This window comes from Mustela erminea, chromosome 10 (genome assembly GCF_009829155.1).
Source record: "Mustela erminea isolate mMusErm1 chromosome 10, mMusErm1.Pri, whole genome shotgun sequence".
Lineage (NCBI taxonomy): Eukaryota > Metazoa > Chordata > Mammalia > Carnivora > Mustelidae > Mustela > Mustela erminea.
The window spans coordinates 55,540,932-55,557,285 of NC_045623.1; the positions used below are offsets into that span (position 1 = coordinate 55,540,932).

Genomic DNA, 16,354 nt, shown 5'->3' on the forward strand with positions numbered 1-16,354 from the left:
TTCTGGCCAAATTAACCTCTTTTTGAGGTATTTTCCCCCACTGAGTTTGCAGTAATAAGTTGTGGTCTTCAGACAAAGGTCCCAGAATGACTGGCATTCTTGTAGAGCTGAAGTCCAAGATTCTCTTTTCTCTCACAGCTGCTCAGTAGAGAGAATGGTGAGAATTTGGGGCCTCTGTGGTGTCGCCAACATTTAGTAGGTGTGTCGCCACTGCTAGGGACGGTTGGGGTGTTCAAAATACAAACACGTTTCCCTTGTGGTCTTTCAAACCATCACATGCTTTTCCAAACAATTCTGTGAGCTGGGGAGAATGGCTATTTGACCATGTTTTGGAGTAAAGTTTCCGTTAGTCAGAAGGTATATAAACATTTTTATTCTCCTGGGTCTTATATATGTATTTTTTTATTTGTGTAGAGCTGTGTATAATTCTTGTCTGATACCCAGGACAGGCTTATTTATTTGTTGGCTGGTCCTTTCGATGATATATGTGTCAGCTTGGCTAGGTAATAGTACCTGGCTATTTAATCACTATCGATCTAGGTGTTGTGACGATATTTTGTAGATAATCAACGGATCTTAAGTAAAAGAGATTACTTTAGATATTATTGGTGGGCCTCACCCATCAGTTCAAGGTCTACGAGCAAAAATAAGTTTCTTGGAAGGGAACAGATTCTGCCTCAACACTGCAGCATTAACTCCTGCCTGAGTTTCCAGAAATTCAAACTTGCCAGTCCCCACAATCCCATGAGCCAAATCCTTAAAGTAAATCATAAATATATGTATATATGTATTCTCACACTGGTTGTTTCTTTGGAGAATCCTGACTGATACGGTCTACATCTTCAGGTAGCTTTTACTCTACACTTTTATTTCAGATGATGCAAACTCAAGATCAGTTTCTGAGTCTTATTCAAGTTAGCACTTCCCTTCCCCCCTCCATGGTAGCAGGCCATCATAAACATCTCTTGTTTACGGAACACACAAAAACCAAATGGATGAACCAAATGCCAATGGCATAAAGAACAATTATGTTTAAAAAAAAAAAATCAAGGCAGGACATGTATACTCTAAGACCATATATAAAGAGTGGGCCATAAGCAAGACTAATCGTAGGAGGCTTTCCATAGTAAGTCTTTGAGTCAGATTAAGAGGCCTGGAGGAAAGGTGGTTTGGCAGTGTGCAAGGCATGGAGAAAACAGCAAATCAGAGGGCAGCCTAGAAATGATCTGCAGGTAAAGAGAGACAGACTGGTTAAATGTGCAATGAGAGGGGAAGAAATAATAGGAAAACAGGTCAGTGAGGACAGAGGTCTATTGTGTTGACTAAAAAAACTTTTTGAAGAGCCCTTATTTTCCCCTGGGATTAAAAAAAAAAAAAAAAGAAAAAAGGTAACCAGCCAGCATGCATGCCTAACATGGCACAGAGCTGGCACAGGCAAGAGCTGAGGGACTCATTGTCAGGGCAGGTCCTCTGCACGGAGAGGAAGAACAGTTAGTCGCCACTGACTGCCCAAGACTCCTACTACACAAAGCCAGGCTTACGCATCACACTGAAGGAGTGGGTTTACTTCACAGAACTGAGCCTCTGCGGGCAATGTGGGGTTGAACAGGAAGTCACAGGGCTCTGCTCTTCGGAGGTGGGACTGTCCTCCAAACTCAGAGAATGGAGAGCTCTGGAGGTTTCACCTTCGCCTTCCAGACAGTCAGGTAGCCCCAGGGCATGCAGCAATTCTTGAAGGAGCCCAATTTTCTTTTTGTGCAGATGGCAATCCAGATTGGCGACACAGATCTTGAGACATATTTTTGTCTCATGGACATTGTTTCAAGTTCCCCAAAGCTGGAGCAACCAGGCAGCTGCAAAGTCATTCAGTTTCTCTGTCCCCAAAAGCCAATTTCCCCTCATCAGAATCTACCCCTGACTTAAGGATGTCCATTTTTCCATGAGTAGGTCAGCAATCTCTTTCTCCTTTTATTTACAATCCATTTCACTACTTGTCTTTCACTGTTCGTTCTTTTAGATGATTTTTTTTTTAAGATTTTATTTATTTGAGATAGAGAGACAGAGAGAATACAAGTGGCAAAGGGACAGAGGGAAAGAGATAAGCAGATTCCCCACTGAGCAGGGAGCCCAACGATGACGTGGGGCTCTATCTGGGGACCCTGAACCCAAGGCAGACGCTTAACTGACTGAGGCACCCAGGCACCCCTCAGTGAGGTTTTTCAATAAATATTTTTTGAGCATCTGCCCTGTGCTAGGCACACAGTCTAGAGGTGTAAGTAATTGAGAAAACAGGCAGTTATAATACATTAAAATTATTAACATTGATTTAGCGCTTTCTTTGTGTGTCATGGTGCTAAACCCTTTGCACACATTAAGCTAGTTCTCACAAGGATTCTCTGCGGAAGGTCCTATTGTTATCCTCGTTCTACAAAGGAGGAAATGAAAGTCCAGAGGCATGGAATTACTTGCCTTTAGTCCTACAGAAAGAAAGATACAACCAGGACTAAACTCAGCCAGTGTGGATCCAAAGCTTGTCTGCTTAGCCACAAAGGTGGATGGAAAGGCAGGCGCTGAGGTTGCATGAGAGAAAGCACAAGTCCCTGTCCCTGACCCCAGGAGCCCAAAGGCGGGTCCAGCAGCTCGACTGAAGGCTCAGGGAGAAGTAGAAATTCAAATCAGATCACGTCAATCTTCTCAAAATACCTCAGTGGCTTCCCATGTTCTTTAACCCCCAAAGACTAAAATTTGCACGTTTCACCCATGGCCTACAAATGCCCTGCTCCAGCTGGCCTTTCTCAGCCTCCTTGGCCTTGTTCTTCACTGCCACCCTATTGATCCTGATCTCAGGCTGGAGCACCTGGAAGGTGTTACTTAACATCTCTACCCACCCAGCTCCTACTCAGTGTTTAGGTCGCAAACTCAAGGTCATTTACACAGGCCTTTCCTGTCCCCTAATCTACATTAATCTCAATAATAACTAAAGATAATAATAATTAGAGCAAATGCTAAATAATACTAGATGGCAGGCAGTATCCTAAATGCTTTATGTCTAACAGCTTAGTTAAATATTACAACAATCCTAAGAGTAAGTACTAGCATTATTCACATTTTTACAGGTAAGTCAATGTTATAGTATTCTGTACTTTTCTTCATTATAATGATCAAATGTGTAATCATGTATTTATTTTCTTACTATTTCCTGAGCTATAAGGTCCACGAGGTCAGGCTCTAAATTCTTTCTCTTCACTAGTATACCTCCACCTCCACTGTCTAACAGTGTCTCATATACAGTAAGCATCTAATAAACATTGATGGACATGGACGTGTAATAGCCATTTCTTTTAAGATTTACACATTTTTATCACTTGCAATAAAATGGCTAGATAACAAAGGAATTAACCGGAAATTATACAGTAATTACTAAGGCTGTAGGTAATTCAGTATATTTGTTTGCTCTCCTGTTGTGAAATGTTCACCATCCCCCTTTCTGTCAGTTAAAACTTCCGAGGTTTACGATGGGGGTGGGGCAGGGACAGTGTGGTCTAGACTAGAGGAAAGAGCATGTGTTTTCAAGAAATGCAGACCTAGGTTTCAGTTCTGACTTTGTCACTGACTATGTGGTCTTGAGTAGACCCCATGTGTTCCCTGAGCCTCTTTTTCAAAATCTGTGAAATCAGGACAACAACCTGCGGGACAGATCAGCGTTGAGAACTATGTGAGATAACACACGCAGAGGGCCTAGCCCAGTGCCTGGCATATATCAGGAGTTGAGTAACTGCTAGGTCCTCTCCTCACCTGCACCCAGAGGCAGGCAGGTGGGCTTTCAAAATCCTATGCTTTGCTAGGCAAGCAGCACTAGCCAGACTATATCCCCGAAATGTGAAGTCAAAGTACAAGTGAGGGGGAGGGGGCACAGACTGCGTTACTGCCTCCACGGATCAAACCGGCTGGATCATGGCCGTGGCCCCCCTCACACCATGGACACAGCCACAGAGGGGGTAGGAAAGTATACAAAACTCTGAGGCGTGACGTTGGGTACTTGTCAACAGCTCTGGCTGGGAGTAAGTCAAGACAATAAATGAAGAAAAAGATCCAGTGAGTCCTGTTGCCTGTTCTCTATTTCAAGGGGACAGTCCCTGCTTTGTTTCTCTTCTCTCGGGTGAAAAACTGTTCCCTGAAATGCTCCTGGCTTCCGAGAACAGCTCGAAAAGCAACTCCAGGGAGTGCTGGCCAGGAGCTGATCAGAAGCAAGCAAGCAGAATTCACCCTGCCCCCCAGGATCATGTGGTTTTGGGGATGCAGGCAGGAGAAAACAGGGAACTTCGAAGGTTCTCTTCCTTCCTCCTCTATTTCCCAACATCCATGTTCGTTCTTCTCTAGGCCGACCCTGACCTTCTTTTCTCCCTCCCTCTCAGCGAATAAAGGGAAGAGAAAGAGGCAGATGGGTAAAAGGGGGCCTCTTCCCATTCTCAGAAGTAATGGAGAGACAGCACAAGACGTCAAAGCCCTCCCCTAAGCTGGACTCTGCTGGTGGGCTTTGTTTTCTCTCCAAAGGGAAGCGCTGTATCAGCTCCCACTGTTCATCTCTGCTGAGCTCCCCGAGTTGAAAAGCCCATGTCTGTGCAGGTATGTACCAAGCCCCGAACACTGTATTTAATCACAACTGTATTGAGTGGCAGAGCTGCAATTACTCTATCCTATTAAGTGAAGTCCTCTCACGCTTAGGCAAGAGAAAGCTCTCAGTTAACGACCATCCAGTTTATCAGAGTCTACCCTGAGCATTTTCTGCAATCTGTCTTTAAGAGAAAGAGCCACGCTTGTATGGTGTCGTACCTTCCCCTCCACATAATCAGATTTGTACGGTTTCAGGGGAAACAAATCTTAAACTTCAAAGACACCTTGTCTTCTAGATTGTATTCTTACAGAAGGGAAGTAGATCAGAACATTGTAGACAGATCCGAACAGGACTTTCTGTTTTGATTCCCAACTTCTGCCAGCAGGCCTGGGCTCTTAGCTTTCACACACTGACCACCTGCTATGTGCTGGGAGCTATGGGAAACATTTTGCATAGGATGATTAATAACATGATACTAATACTGACACTTTTCTAAGTGTCAGGAACTATTCTAAGTGCTTTTTGTATGTTTACACAGTTAATCCTTACAACCAATATATGAGGTATGTAAAATGTCCACCCCAATTTTGGAGATGAGGAAGTTGGGACACGAGAGGTTAAGCAATTTGTCCCAAGGTCACATACTAATGGAGCTGGGATTTGAAATGGGCAGTCTGGCTCCAGAGTCTTTACTTTTAACAACTATATGCATAGATAGCTTTTCTTATTCAACCCTCCCAGCAATCTTACACGATAGAATATCAAAACACCTACTTTCTAGACAAAACAAAGCTGAGTTTCTGAGAAGTAACTTGTCTAAGGTATTGGCCCAGGGATTCCCAGCCCAATTTAATTCAATATACTACTTTGTTCAGGCACTGTACTAGGCCCTAAGCGATAATACAGAGTAATAAGTTAGTCACATTTAGTAATTTTTTTTACTGTATTTATTTTAACACTGTCACTTTTATGGTATTTATTTTAATACCACCTGAAGTAATGGATGATAAAGAGCTTACTTCAAGTGAAAAAAAGTTACGTGTAGTCAAGATCAGCCAGGTATGTCAGCACTGTATACACGACTGAGAGCTAGAAGATATTTAGACCAGCCAACTATAAACTCTCTAATCCTTTCTGATTCAGGCATGGGTATACACTCATTTGTATTTGTTCAGTCCATAAACATTTATTGAGCATCCACTATATTCCAGGTCATGATTTATAAATTGGGGATGTTAAAAAAAAATTAGTATTTGAATTTGAGGCAGTCTTAGTTTAAAAGGGAATAGAATTAAATAAATAAGTACAGCATAATATGGCAAGTGCAATAATTGAGATTTGGAGATAATTAATAATTGAGAGTAATTTTGGATGAGTTGCAAGGAGCACATACAGAAGATGGCACATATGCTTAGTCTTAAAGGATAAGAAATGTATTTTTAAAATGAGGATGAGTAAAGGAATTAGCATTTACGAAGCAGGTGCTGTGTATCAGGCTCTGGACTGAGGCTGTGTATTTAGCTGAATCCTGACTCAGAATCTAAGAATCAGTGAGTGGAAAGAGCTGGTTCACTTGACAATGTAAGAACATCCTTGAGCTGAATATGGGAGTGATATTCTTGAGAAAAGGCAGCCCAGACAGAGGGAACCGCATGTACAAAGGCAGAAAAGCAAGAAGAAGCATGGCATATTGAAGGGACAGTATGTTCAGGGCATCTCGGCCATCAGCTGTGCATGGGGCTTAGAGTGAAAGATGAGAACAAAGAAGGAATTAGAAGCAGAATTCTGAAGGGATTTGTAAAAAGTGTTGGAGGTAGATGATAGCCAACTAAGGAAATAACTACGACTGGGTTTTAGAAGAATAATTCTAGTACCACAATGGAGGTGTGGGGGGGTTCCAATGGGGAAGGATTGAGGACAACACACCCAGTGGGAGGACCAACATAATGGTTTGGGCATGGGAGGATGAATCACTGAACTAAGAAAGAAGGGGTGAGGAAGAAAAGGAAGGGGGTTGATTAGAGAAAAGGCTACAAGGATTGGCTGTTGGAGGTGAAGAGAGAGATAAAGGACCGACTCTGAAGCCACTACTCAAAGCCAGGAATATAGGGGAAGGAGCAATGGTGGATGAACCCAAAGGGGTCAGCAACAGTGGTCAGATGTCTGGTATTTAAGTGCATACTAACTAAAAAAAGAAAAACAAACATATACATAAAATGTGCACACACACACACACACACACACACAAACTGATAAGCAAATGGGGCAGTGCGGGAGTAGGGCAGCACAGTTTAGAAAGGGAGCTGAGAGCAGAAACCAACATGGCGGGTTCAGATGACCAGATCTGAAGAAAGCTGTCTGCTCAAGATGGCTCTCTACCTCTGAGCCTGGAAGGGGGGGTGGGGGTGAGGGAGAGGAGTCCAGGTGTGAGATGAATCTTTGGCTCTGACTCCTGGGGCTGCCCAGGTAAATAGAGCTGTCAGAAATACCCAGAAGGAGCCAGCTGTTTCCTGCAGGGCTCTCTCCCACATGCCTGGGAGCTGCATGACCAGGCTTGAGGTAGGCAGCAGCTGGGCTTTGGGAGGACACAGGCACGTGGGCAGCCTCCTGCCTCCTGCGGCAGTGCCGCAGATGAGGCGGCTGAGAGAAGTGCATCTTTCTTTCTAGCCTCCTCCTCCACCTTTTGCCTCAGAGCTCCGGTGCCGCAGCACCCTGCAAGCCTCTTTCACAGATGAAGGGCTGCGGCCACGAGCGGACAGAAATGGCAGAAAGGACAGAGCTGCGCGTGTTTGTTCAGAAGAAACTGTTTATCTGGGGAACTATATGTCAAACACAGCCTTACTGGCCGACCATAGTGGTTTGCCCAGATAATTTATGCCACCAAATAAACATCAAGCTGGGCTGTGTAGAGCTAGAGGTGAGACGTGTTTTCAGAAGTGGGGAGCCACCCCTCACGGTCTCAATGACAGGAGATGCTTTCGCACACAAAACACTCAGGCAACAATATCTGGGCATCGCCTGAGCCTACTGTAACCAAAGAGAAAGAAAGGCCGGAACTAGAATGCAAAAGAAAAAAATAAACTGTGTTTGGAGATAGGTCTGCTACAATATAAACTTTTCCCTTTCTCTGGCTTACTGCTATAGCAAAACCTGATGGTTGTCTTTGTAAAAAACGTGTCTGTATCTAGGTCCCTGGCAGTGATTTGCCTCTGGGAGGGCCAGCAATCTATTTAATGACTCCATTGACGTCAATAGCATAACTGAAATACTTACTAACATGCATGATTCCAACTTTGGGGTGGGGGGTGGGTGGATGGTGTTTCTCAGCAGCGCAAAAACGTGGAGTGGAGCCAACCCGGAATGGACTCAAGTCTTTCGGCAGCAAGTGAGAGATTAGATGCTGCAGGTTTCACTGGGGTCCACCGAACAGGAAGCAGTATTCACACTAAATTTAGAAATTAATTTTGAACTGGTGGAATAGCTATTAATGAGCAGGGCTTTATTTCTGGCAGTGTTTGCTCCAGGGTAACGTTTTAACTGTTCACACTTGAGTTGACTTGTCAATGTTTTTGCAACTATCCACACTTAATTTTAGACATATATGAAATAATTGCAGATCAATATAAATAGCTTGATGTTGATGCTCTGGGGTAAACTTTCAGAAGAAGCCTATTTTAGACAAAAGCAGTTCTTATAAAACAACCATTTGGGGACTTATTCCCAGAATTACTGGGACTTTTCTCGTGCATTTGCCCTATCGTTTTGTATGCAGCCTGCTTAAACACTTGAGGAGAATCATTAGGACAATTAGCCCAATAATTCAGGCCACAGAACCATCACAACACTAATGAAAAACTTCTTGGAGATTTCTAGTGTTTTCTCTTTTTCTTTTCCGTTCTTTCTTCTTCTCCTGCCACCACCCCACCCTTCTTTTTTTAGTTATTCCCCCCTCCCCCAGTCTCTCCTTTGTCGTGCATGGCCATGGCCTTTGGCAACAGGATTGATTTTATTCGTTTTTGTCCATAAGTGTTGTAATCCCACCTCAGAGCTCTTGCTTAATGTAGAAACCAAGCAAACGTCGTGCTTATGCCAGGCTTCGTTTCCAGTCATCTGACACAGGCCACTGATGTGGTTCTCAGAGAGCCCTTTACTAGTGAACACATACAGTCCATCTCTCATCCCAGGCCCTGGCAGCTCTGGCAAGGAATGAGAACTCGGTCAGTGTCATGACTTTCTGAAATTCTTAGAATCCAAGACAACTCTCTGAGACCCTTGTCGGCTCCTCGAACAGTTCTTGTATCTGGCACACCCCCATGAGCTTTCAAGGGGATATTCATAATCAAGTAAAGATATGGGAGGAACTCATACTGAGAAATAGGCTTCTTAGCAGAAAGCCCCTTCTTCTGTTTTATCAACTAGTAAAAGCATCATTTCCTCCCCACAGAATGGCCTGGACACATAATAGAAGAAAGGGATTCCCATGAGCACTGATTATTTGAGTCTGTTTCTCACTTAGGCCAGTGTATTTCAGACACACTGGAAAGTCCTCTGTTATCACATTTTATTTCTCCATATACAGGCTTTTCTTGAAAAACGTCGAATGGACTGGTGTTGAAAACCACCGTAAACCAAGGCTTTGGAGACCCACGCTGGGAGAGACTCTGGTTCTGCGGTAGTCCAGCCCGAAGTCCTCAGGCAATTCTCCAATCATCTTCGTGGCATGGTTTTGCTGTCATTTCCAGTGACCCATAGACTTGGGAGTTGTTCTTTATGTCATCTGACATGTTATATTGGTGATGTTCTTGCTCAATATGTTTATTGTTAAATTTTAGAATGGGAAGATTAATATAGACTCTCCCACCTTAGACAACAATTCGACTGCTGAAACACTGTATATACAATATATATTATCAATCAAGTCATATTTATGGGAATCAGAGGTGTTGGCCATTAAAAGGAATACTTCTCTCACCCTTTTGTAAAGCAAAGAGTCATTTTATAAAGGCTGTGAACCCTTGATGATTTATCTTTTTAGGAAATTCTTGCTTCCCATGACATATCTGTACTCTCTACTGAAATGCATACAAAGGCAAGGGATAGAATGGGTGGGAAAGCGAGGCAATTACCCTACACACGTGTATATACACACACACAGTCACCCACCCACTTGTGTACACACACACACACACACACACACACATTGATTTTCCTCAATAGTCTGTTTTCTTTTTTTTTCTGTTGAAAATAGTTTGAGGCCTGAAATCCTAAAAATGACTTTTAGTTTCCATGTTGAATGTGTACAGATGATGGAAGCCTGCCTTGTTTTTGGAGTGTTCTTTCTTCTATTTTGTTCCCTTTTTGACACAGCATGTAGAAAAGGCCTGGAATTCCTGCTTGTGAAAAGGCAAAATGTGATAGAAATCGAGATGTTCCCCACACTCCACAGCATTAGCATTTCAATACTCCCAGGAGGATTTAGTGTATCTTTCTCCTTAAAGCAGGAACATATCATTTCCATGCTGTTATACTTTCTGCATTTTAAATACTCAATTACTTTACTCTGGCTTTGCTATTCAAAGTGCAAAAATGCCAACTTTTTGCATTTAACTCTTTTTGTCCAAAACCCACAGGACCGCACAATTATATATCTATATATGCTGTTAACAGAGTGTGTTTCAAACCTCTTTTCATTTCAATGCAGTAAATTTTTTTTTCATAGCAAAAAAGCCACAGTTGAATTTTTTTCATACCTACAGAGATAAAAATATTGACTCATTATTAAAATTTAATTTATGAACATTTTTCTTCAGATAAACTCTGCAAACATTATGCAGTTCTGGTCAAATCAAGATTTACTGTCTTCCTACTCCGTGAAAATAGCTCTGCCAATGAATTTTGAATGATAAAGAGATGAATAAGGTACAGCTCCTGTTGTCAAGGTGCTGCAAAGCAGGAGACACATTAGCCATGAATTACAATATAACCTAGAATGGGATTGTTGCCATAGCACACAAAAAGGAGCAATTACACTGATTCAAAAAAAAAAAAAAATATATATATATATATATAGGGATTCTTTGCAGAGGAGGGAAACTCGTGCTGTACCTCCAGAGCTGAAAAGAGCAGTAACCTTGGTTAAAACGGTGAGAATAAAGGTACTGAAGACTAAGCAATTTGCTTTTATTTCCCCCATGAATTACTTCAGTTAGTGATCCATTTGTAGGAGCAAATGTACCAATTTAACCAGGGGTTCTGACAAGTAGCTCTTAAAATGAATTGCCTTCCCTTCATTTAGATGAATGGGGAAAAAGCATTTAAAAAATATTTGGCTTTTCCCTTTCTCTCTCTGTCTCTCTTATACTTGTTTTTTATCCAAGAAGAGTTACAGCCGAAGTCAGTCAGGCTTTCCTACCAAACTGGATTGTTGCTAAATGTGTTTAAATGCATGGAATTCTTGTATCTTCTATCTTGGATTTCAACTGAAATGCATGGGTTCAACTTAGTGATAATAGATGAAAAACTGATCTTATTATCATGAAAAATCATCTTTTAAAAGCAGCACTCCAGCATTCAATTCTGTTTGCTCTGAGCTACTTTTCATTCCCTTTTAAAGTTTCTATTTAAACACACCTCTTTGTCACATGCTGATAAATATTAAAATACCAGGAAAAATCTGCCTGACTTATTTAAGCTGATAATAAGAACAAAACACAGGATGTGTGTGTCCTCCTTCCTTTTCTGGCTGTGGTTAAGCGTTAAGGAGATTTTGAAACCTATAATTACGTAATAATTGGTATCGCTACATTCTCTTCCCGACGAAAAGCCAGAAATTTTGTAGTTTGCCACAAAGACAGACGAAAACAAATTGCCTAAGTGGTATTGTCATTTCTTTGCTCCATTGTTTTAAAAGAATTTAGCAAAAGAATCCCTAGTTGCCAAGCGGTAGTTACTGTGCCAATAATCACAAAATGATCTTTCCAACAACATCTCCGGCTAATGAGCTAATTTATAGAGCCGTAAATATCACATATTCTCCCAATGTTTGTCAGTATTTATTACAAGAAAAAGAAAACAGTTTAAATATTCAAATTGATGTCAAAATCTTCTTAGCACATTTGCCTAACAGAAATGTGAGCGATGATGTCTCGCTGGTGAGCTAAGATGATGAAATGATAGGAGTTTCAAAACCAACTCCTTTGATCTTCAACTATGTAACACCAGTTATATGTTCAAACAGTCTATTTTGTTTCCTTTTATCGAACTTCTAAAGGAAATAGGACATCAGCACACCAGGTTTTTGAAGCCTGGGGACGGAGTACTATTTTCTTCTCTCTGTTTCGTATCATTGGGCTCTAGAGGCAAACTTACCTTTACTTAGTATCTTCCTTTCAACTTGAGTCTCGTTCTCAATCTTTTTTCTAACAAAAATATTTTTAAAAGTGTGTACCATAAATACTTCTGAAGCCAATGAGCCAATGGAACCTAAGTTTTTGTTTTTTTGTTTTTAGGAGTTGGGCTTTTATATTATTTCCGTTATCCTCATGGCTGTGATGCCAGGGGGAGAACACAACTTGCAAGAAAGGAAGATCGTTAAGGATAAAGCAAGGGGAAATAGCATAGCCGGAAAGAGAGAAGCATTCGAGGCAGTGCTATTTGGTGTTAAGCCATCTCAACAGAGCTCATCTGACTTGTTTCTCCTGTGGTTTTACCCAGGTCCACCATCACACTAGTGGGGACAGAGTCAAGGTGGGAAATGCCATTTTGGACTTGTAACTGGTTGCATCTTATGTCACGTAGAATTGCTGTCTACGAGGGGTTCCTTCTGCATAGCCCAACTCTCCACTCTGCATGGAAAGCATATGCACAGCACTGAAAGATGAGACGTTGGGTTTCTTAAAACACACACACACACACACACACACACACACTCTTGAGGAACAAAGTTGGATGACCTCCAAGGGAAATGATCTGTGACCTGGAAGAGACTTTGGTTTCACACCTGGAAAGGATGTGGATTCAAGTGGGACCTAGAGCTGACGCTTGGAGGAAAACCACTAGCACACCCTGTGGGATGCTCAGGCCAACCTGGGGGCCCCTCAGGGCCTTTGAAGTCAGCTGTCCTGGAGTTTATGGGGGCCCAGCAAGCTGAGGTGAAGTTGCACTATCAGTACATCTCCACCTCCTGCCTCCCTTCTGGGAAGCCCCATTACCACACATCCATCACAGCCTGAAAGCCCAGGTGCACGTATGACCGGAAAACTATTCAATACTGTTTTTCATTGGGTTTTATGTGGAATGAAGGAAAGCTCCACTATGCCTTTGAGAATAGTCACCAAGAGATTTTAGAGGGCCATGATATGCAAACAAGTGCAATGATCCTAAAAAAGTTTCCACACAAATGACACATGGATTATTTTGACACTCAATGTGATACGGCTTACCTTGCGGGTTGACTCTGGAGACAGGTGGCTGACTAGCAGCAGCTGGGGACCTCCTGTGGAGACCGAGAGGAAAGAAGGCCTGAGTCTTTGTGTGAATATCACCTTCACGTCTCCCTACCTCTGTCCCCCACCCCGAGATCACTGAAGAGTTTTCCAGGTCATAATGAGTTATCAGATGACATAATGCTATCTCCGGAAGGCCGTCTCCCATAACACTGGTAGATGACTGCAATCCCCTCACAGCCAGATGGCCTGGAATTTCCCTAGGCTCCAACTCTTCAGGAAGGAAGTCATTTACTCCAGGTCCCTAACCAGCCCCTCTGTTTCAGGTTTCACTGTTCCAGGGGGGCCCTCAGACAATACGCTTGCTCAGGAATAACACCAAATGTCAGAGTGGATCCCGATTCCTTTGGCAGCGCTGCAGAAAGTCATGCCAGAGGAGTCCTTAGAGACCAATCAGTCTGGGCCTCCCTTTTGCACCTCAGGAAACTGAGACCCAGAGAGATGAAGTCAGCTGCCAAAAGTCACACAGGAACAGGAATCTGGCTTCCTTAACCTCTGGAGTGGTCTCTTCGCAGAGGAACTGGGCATTATTCTACATTGCAATGAGCCTGCTGATGTCAAGAGACCAATGAAGCAAGCAAACAAACGCAAGCTCCACAAATACTGGGCTCCACCTTTTGGTTTCTGTTTTTCTTTTTTTCTTCATTTCCCAATCCCGCCCCTCTCGCCCCCACCCCCTCCCCTTTTGCTGCTCTCACCAACCTTTTCATGCTTTGTAGAACTTCTGCCCAGTGCATTACAGGGGAGCCTCTCCGAAATAGTCTAGAGCAGTGGCCTCAAACTCTGGGATCATCAGAATCACCTAGAAGGCTTTGCTAACACCCACTGCTAGACACAGTTCCCAGGGCGTTTGACAGATCAGGCATGGGGCGGGGGGTGGGGGGTGGGGAAGGAAGCCTGAGAAGATGCATTTCTAAAAGTGCCCGGTGGTACTAATACTGCTGGTCTGGGAGCCCATTTTCAGAGCCACTGGAACAGAGGGCTGTCTGCCCCACTACAAAGCAATAGGATATTAGCAACAAGTGAGAGGGAGATGCAAGGCCAGTCAGTGGTTCTCAAGCATGGATGAGTGTCTTACTCACTTGGCAAGCCATTAAAACTATGATTCCCTTCCCCATCCCCGGAGAGGCTATTGCAGTATCTGGGAATCTGTATTTTTCACATAGATCTGTGAGTTTTGATACACTACCACGTTTTAGGAAGGAAGCCATGTTCTAAATGACAGAGAATGGCCTACAAGGATATTGTGGAGAAAGGGTCTCGCTACTGGGATGGCCACAAGTTCTCTTCCCAGATCCATCAGGGGCCATCTAGCTTCTAGGTAGCACACCTGATAGCTGCAGGCTCTGACGGACATGGATCACACGTACAGAACATTTCCTAGCTAGGTCATCCTAGGCAAAGTGCCTTTAAACCCTCCGTGGCCTGACATGATCTTGTGTAGCAGGGGAAGAACAATCGCCCTCCAAAGATTACTTTTCTTTTCTGCTAAACATCATGCTAGGTCCTTCTTAGCTTCCACTGGAATATAATCATCTCATTTTAAGAAGAAGGAAACTGAAGCACAGGTGAAGAGGTTAAGAAACACGCTGAGGCACACGTGGTTTGTAACTGGCGTGGCTGAGATTCAAAGCTAAGTCTTCCTGAACCCAAAGTGCATTCTCTTTCCACTATTCCATCTGCTGATAACACCTGCAGTCATACCGAGGGCTGTTTTTCAGGAAAAGTTAAGAGATTAAATTCCAAACTCCTTAGCTTAGCATTCAAAGTCCTCCGCTCTTTGGCCCCAACATACTTTTTCCAGCTTATCGGTCGGAATTCCTGACATTTCATCTCAAACCATTGACTGGCTGTTTGATCTCAAGTATCTTGTGCTTCTCCTTAATAGCACTTTACAATTGTGATTAAAATGGGCCTTAAGTAGTGTTCAATATAGAACTCCGTAGTTTAAATATAAAATTTATGTAGACAGGAACGACTTGGTTACTACTGGATCCCTGGGATCCAGGATGGTCCTTCATATGCCAAGAACTCAGTGAATGCTTAATGAATGACATGAATGGGAGGAAGGAAGGAAGGAAGGAAGGAAGGAAGGAAGGAAGGAAGGAAAGAAGGAAGGAAGGACGGACTAACTCATATTTGCCTAGGCCAAACTTGATCACTTATGTTTCTGTGAACATGTGCTATCCCTCTCCTGATACCACTCAGGCTATTCCTCTGGAAGGGCAGCTCTCCCCCTGCAAATCCACACATGTCAGTATCACCTGCCTTTCTGTGATTTTGTGATTTAGAAGAAGAAATGTATATTTGATCTCTGTCTTCATCCCTACCACAGAGGTCCTCAAACTCTTGGAAAGTTGAAGAGAGTTATAAAAAGTGTCCTTTGCTATGTTAATGAGATTTATGGAAAGCCTCCAGGTAATCTAAAGATGGGGGCTGACTGCCAGGGGAACCAGCCACCTGACTGGAGGGCTGGCATTTTCAGCCCCACCTCAGGCCTCTGGAGAGACAACAGGAGCTGGAGATTGAGTTCGGTCATCAGTGGCCAATGATTTGATCAATCACGACTATGGAACAAAGCCTCCATAAAACCCCAAAAGGACTGGGTTTGGAGTGTCTCCAGGACAGTGAATGCCAGGAGACTGCGTCTCTTCCATTTGGCTGTTACTGAATTAATTATATCCTTTTATAATAAACCAGTATTCTAGTTAGTAAAATATTTCTGAGTTCTGTGAGCCACTCTAGGAAATTAATAAAACATAGGACGGGTGGGGTGGGGTGGGGCGTGGGTCATGGGAGCCTCTGATCTACAGTCAGTGGGTCACAAGCACTGGTAACAAACTGGACTTGCACCTGGTGGCTGAAGTGGGGAGAGTCTTGCAGGACTGAGCCCTTAATCTGTGGGATCTGATGCTATCTGCAGGTGGACAGTGTCAGACCTAAGTTGAATGGTAGGGTACTCAGCTGGCAGTAAGGGAAAATTGCTTGGATGTGTAGGGGAAAAATCCACACACTGGATTGGTGTCAGAATGGTACCTTCAAAATGAAATGCCACCTTTTGCAAAAGATGTCATCATGTTAGCTAAAATGGACCCCTCTTCTAATATCCCATGGTGCTTTGTATCTTTGTGGATTATTTCCTCCTGTTATAACTCGTATGTGTGCACATTACCCCCACCACTAGTCTGTGACCCCACTGATGGGGGGGGGATCCAGTGCTAACTCCTTTCCATAT

At 43.2% G+C, this 16,354-nt stretch overlaps 1 protein-coding gene across 4 annotated transcripts in view; it reads right to left on the minus strand.

The window, feature by feature from the left end:
- PDE4B (phosphodiesterase 4B) overlaps nucleotides 1-16,354 on the minus strand; it is a 447,018-nt gene that overhangs the window by 90,025 nt on the left and 340,639 nt on the right. For all 4 annotated transcript variants that reach the window (XM_032302838.1, XM_032302839.1, XM_032302836.1 and 1 more), the window contains one exon: nucleotides 13,057-13,109. In XM_032302838.1, coding sequence (XP_032158729.1) covers nucleotides 13,057-13,109 — 53 coding nt within the window. The remainder of the gene's footprint in view (nucleotides 1-13,056; nucleotides 13,110-16,354) is intronic.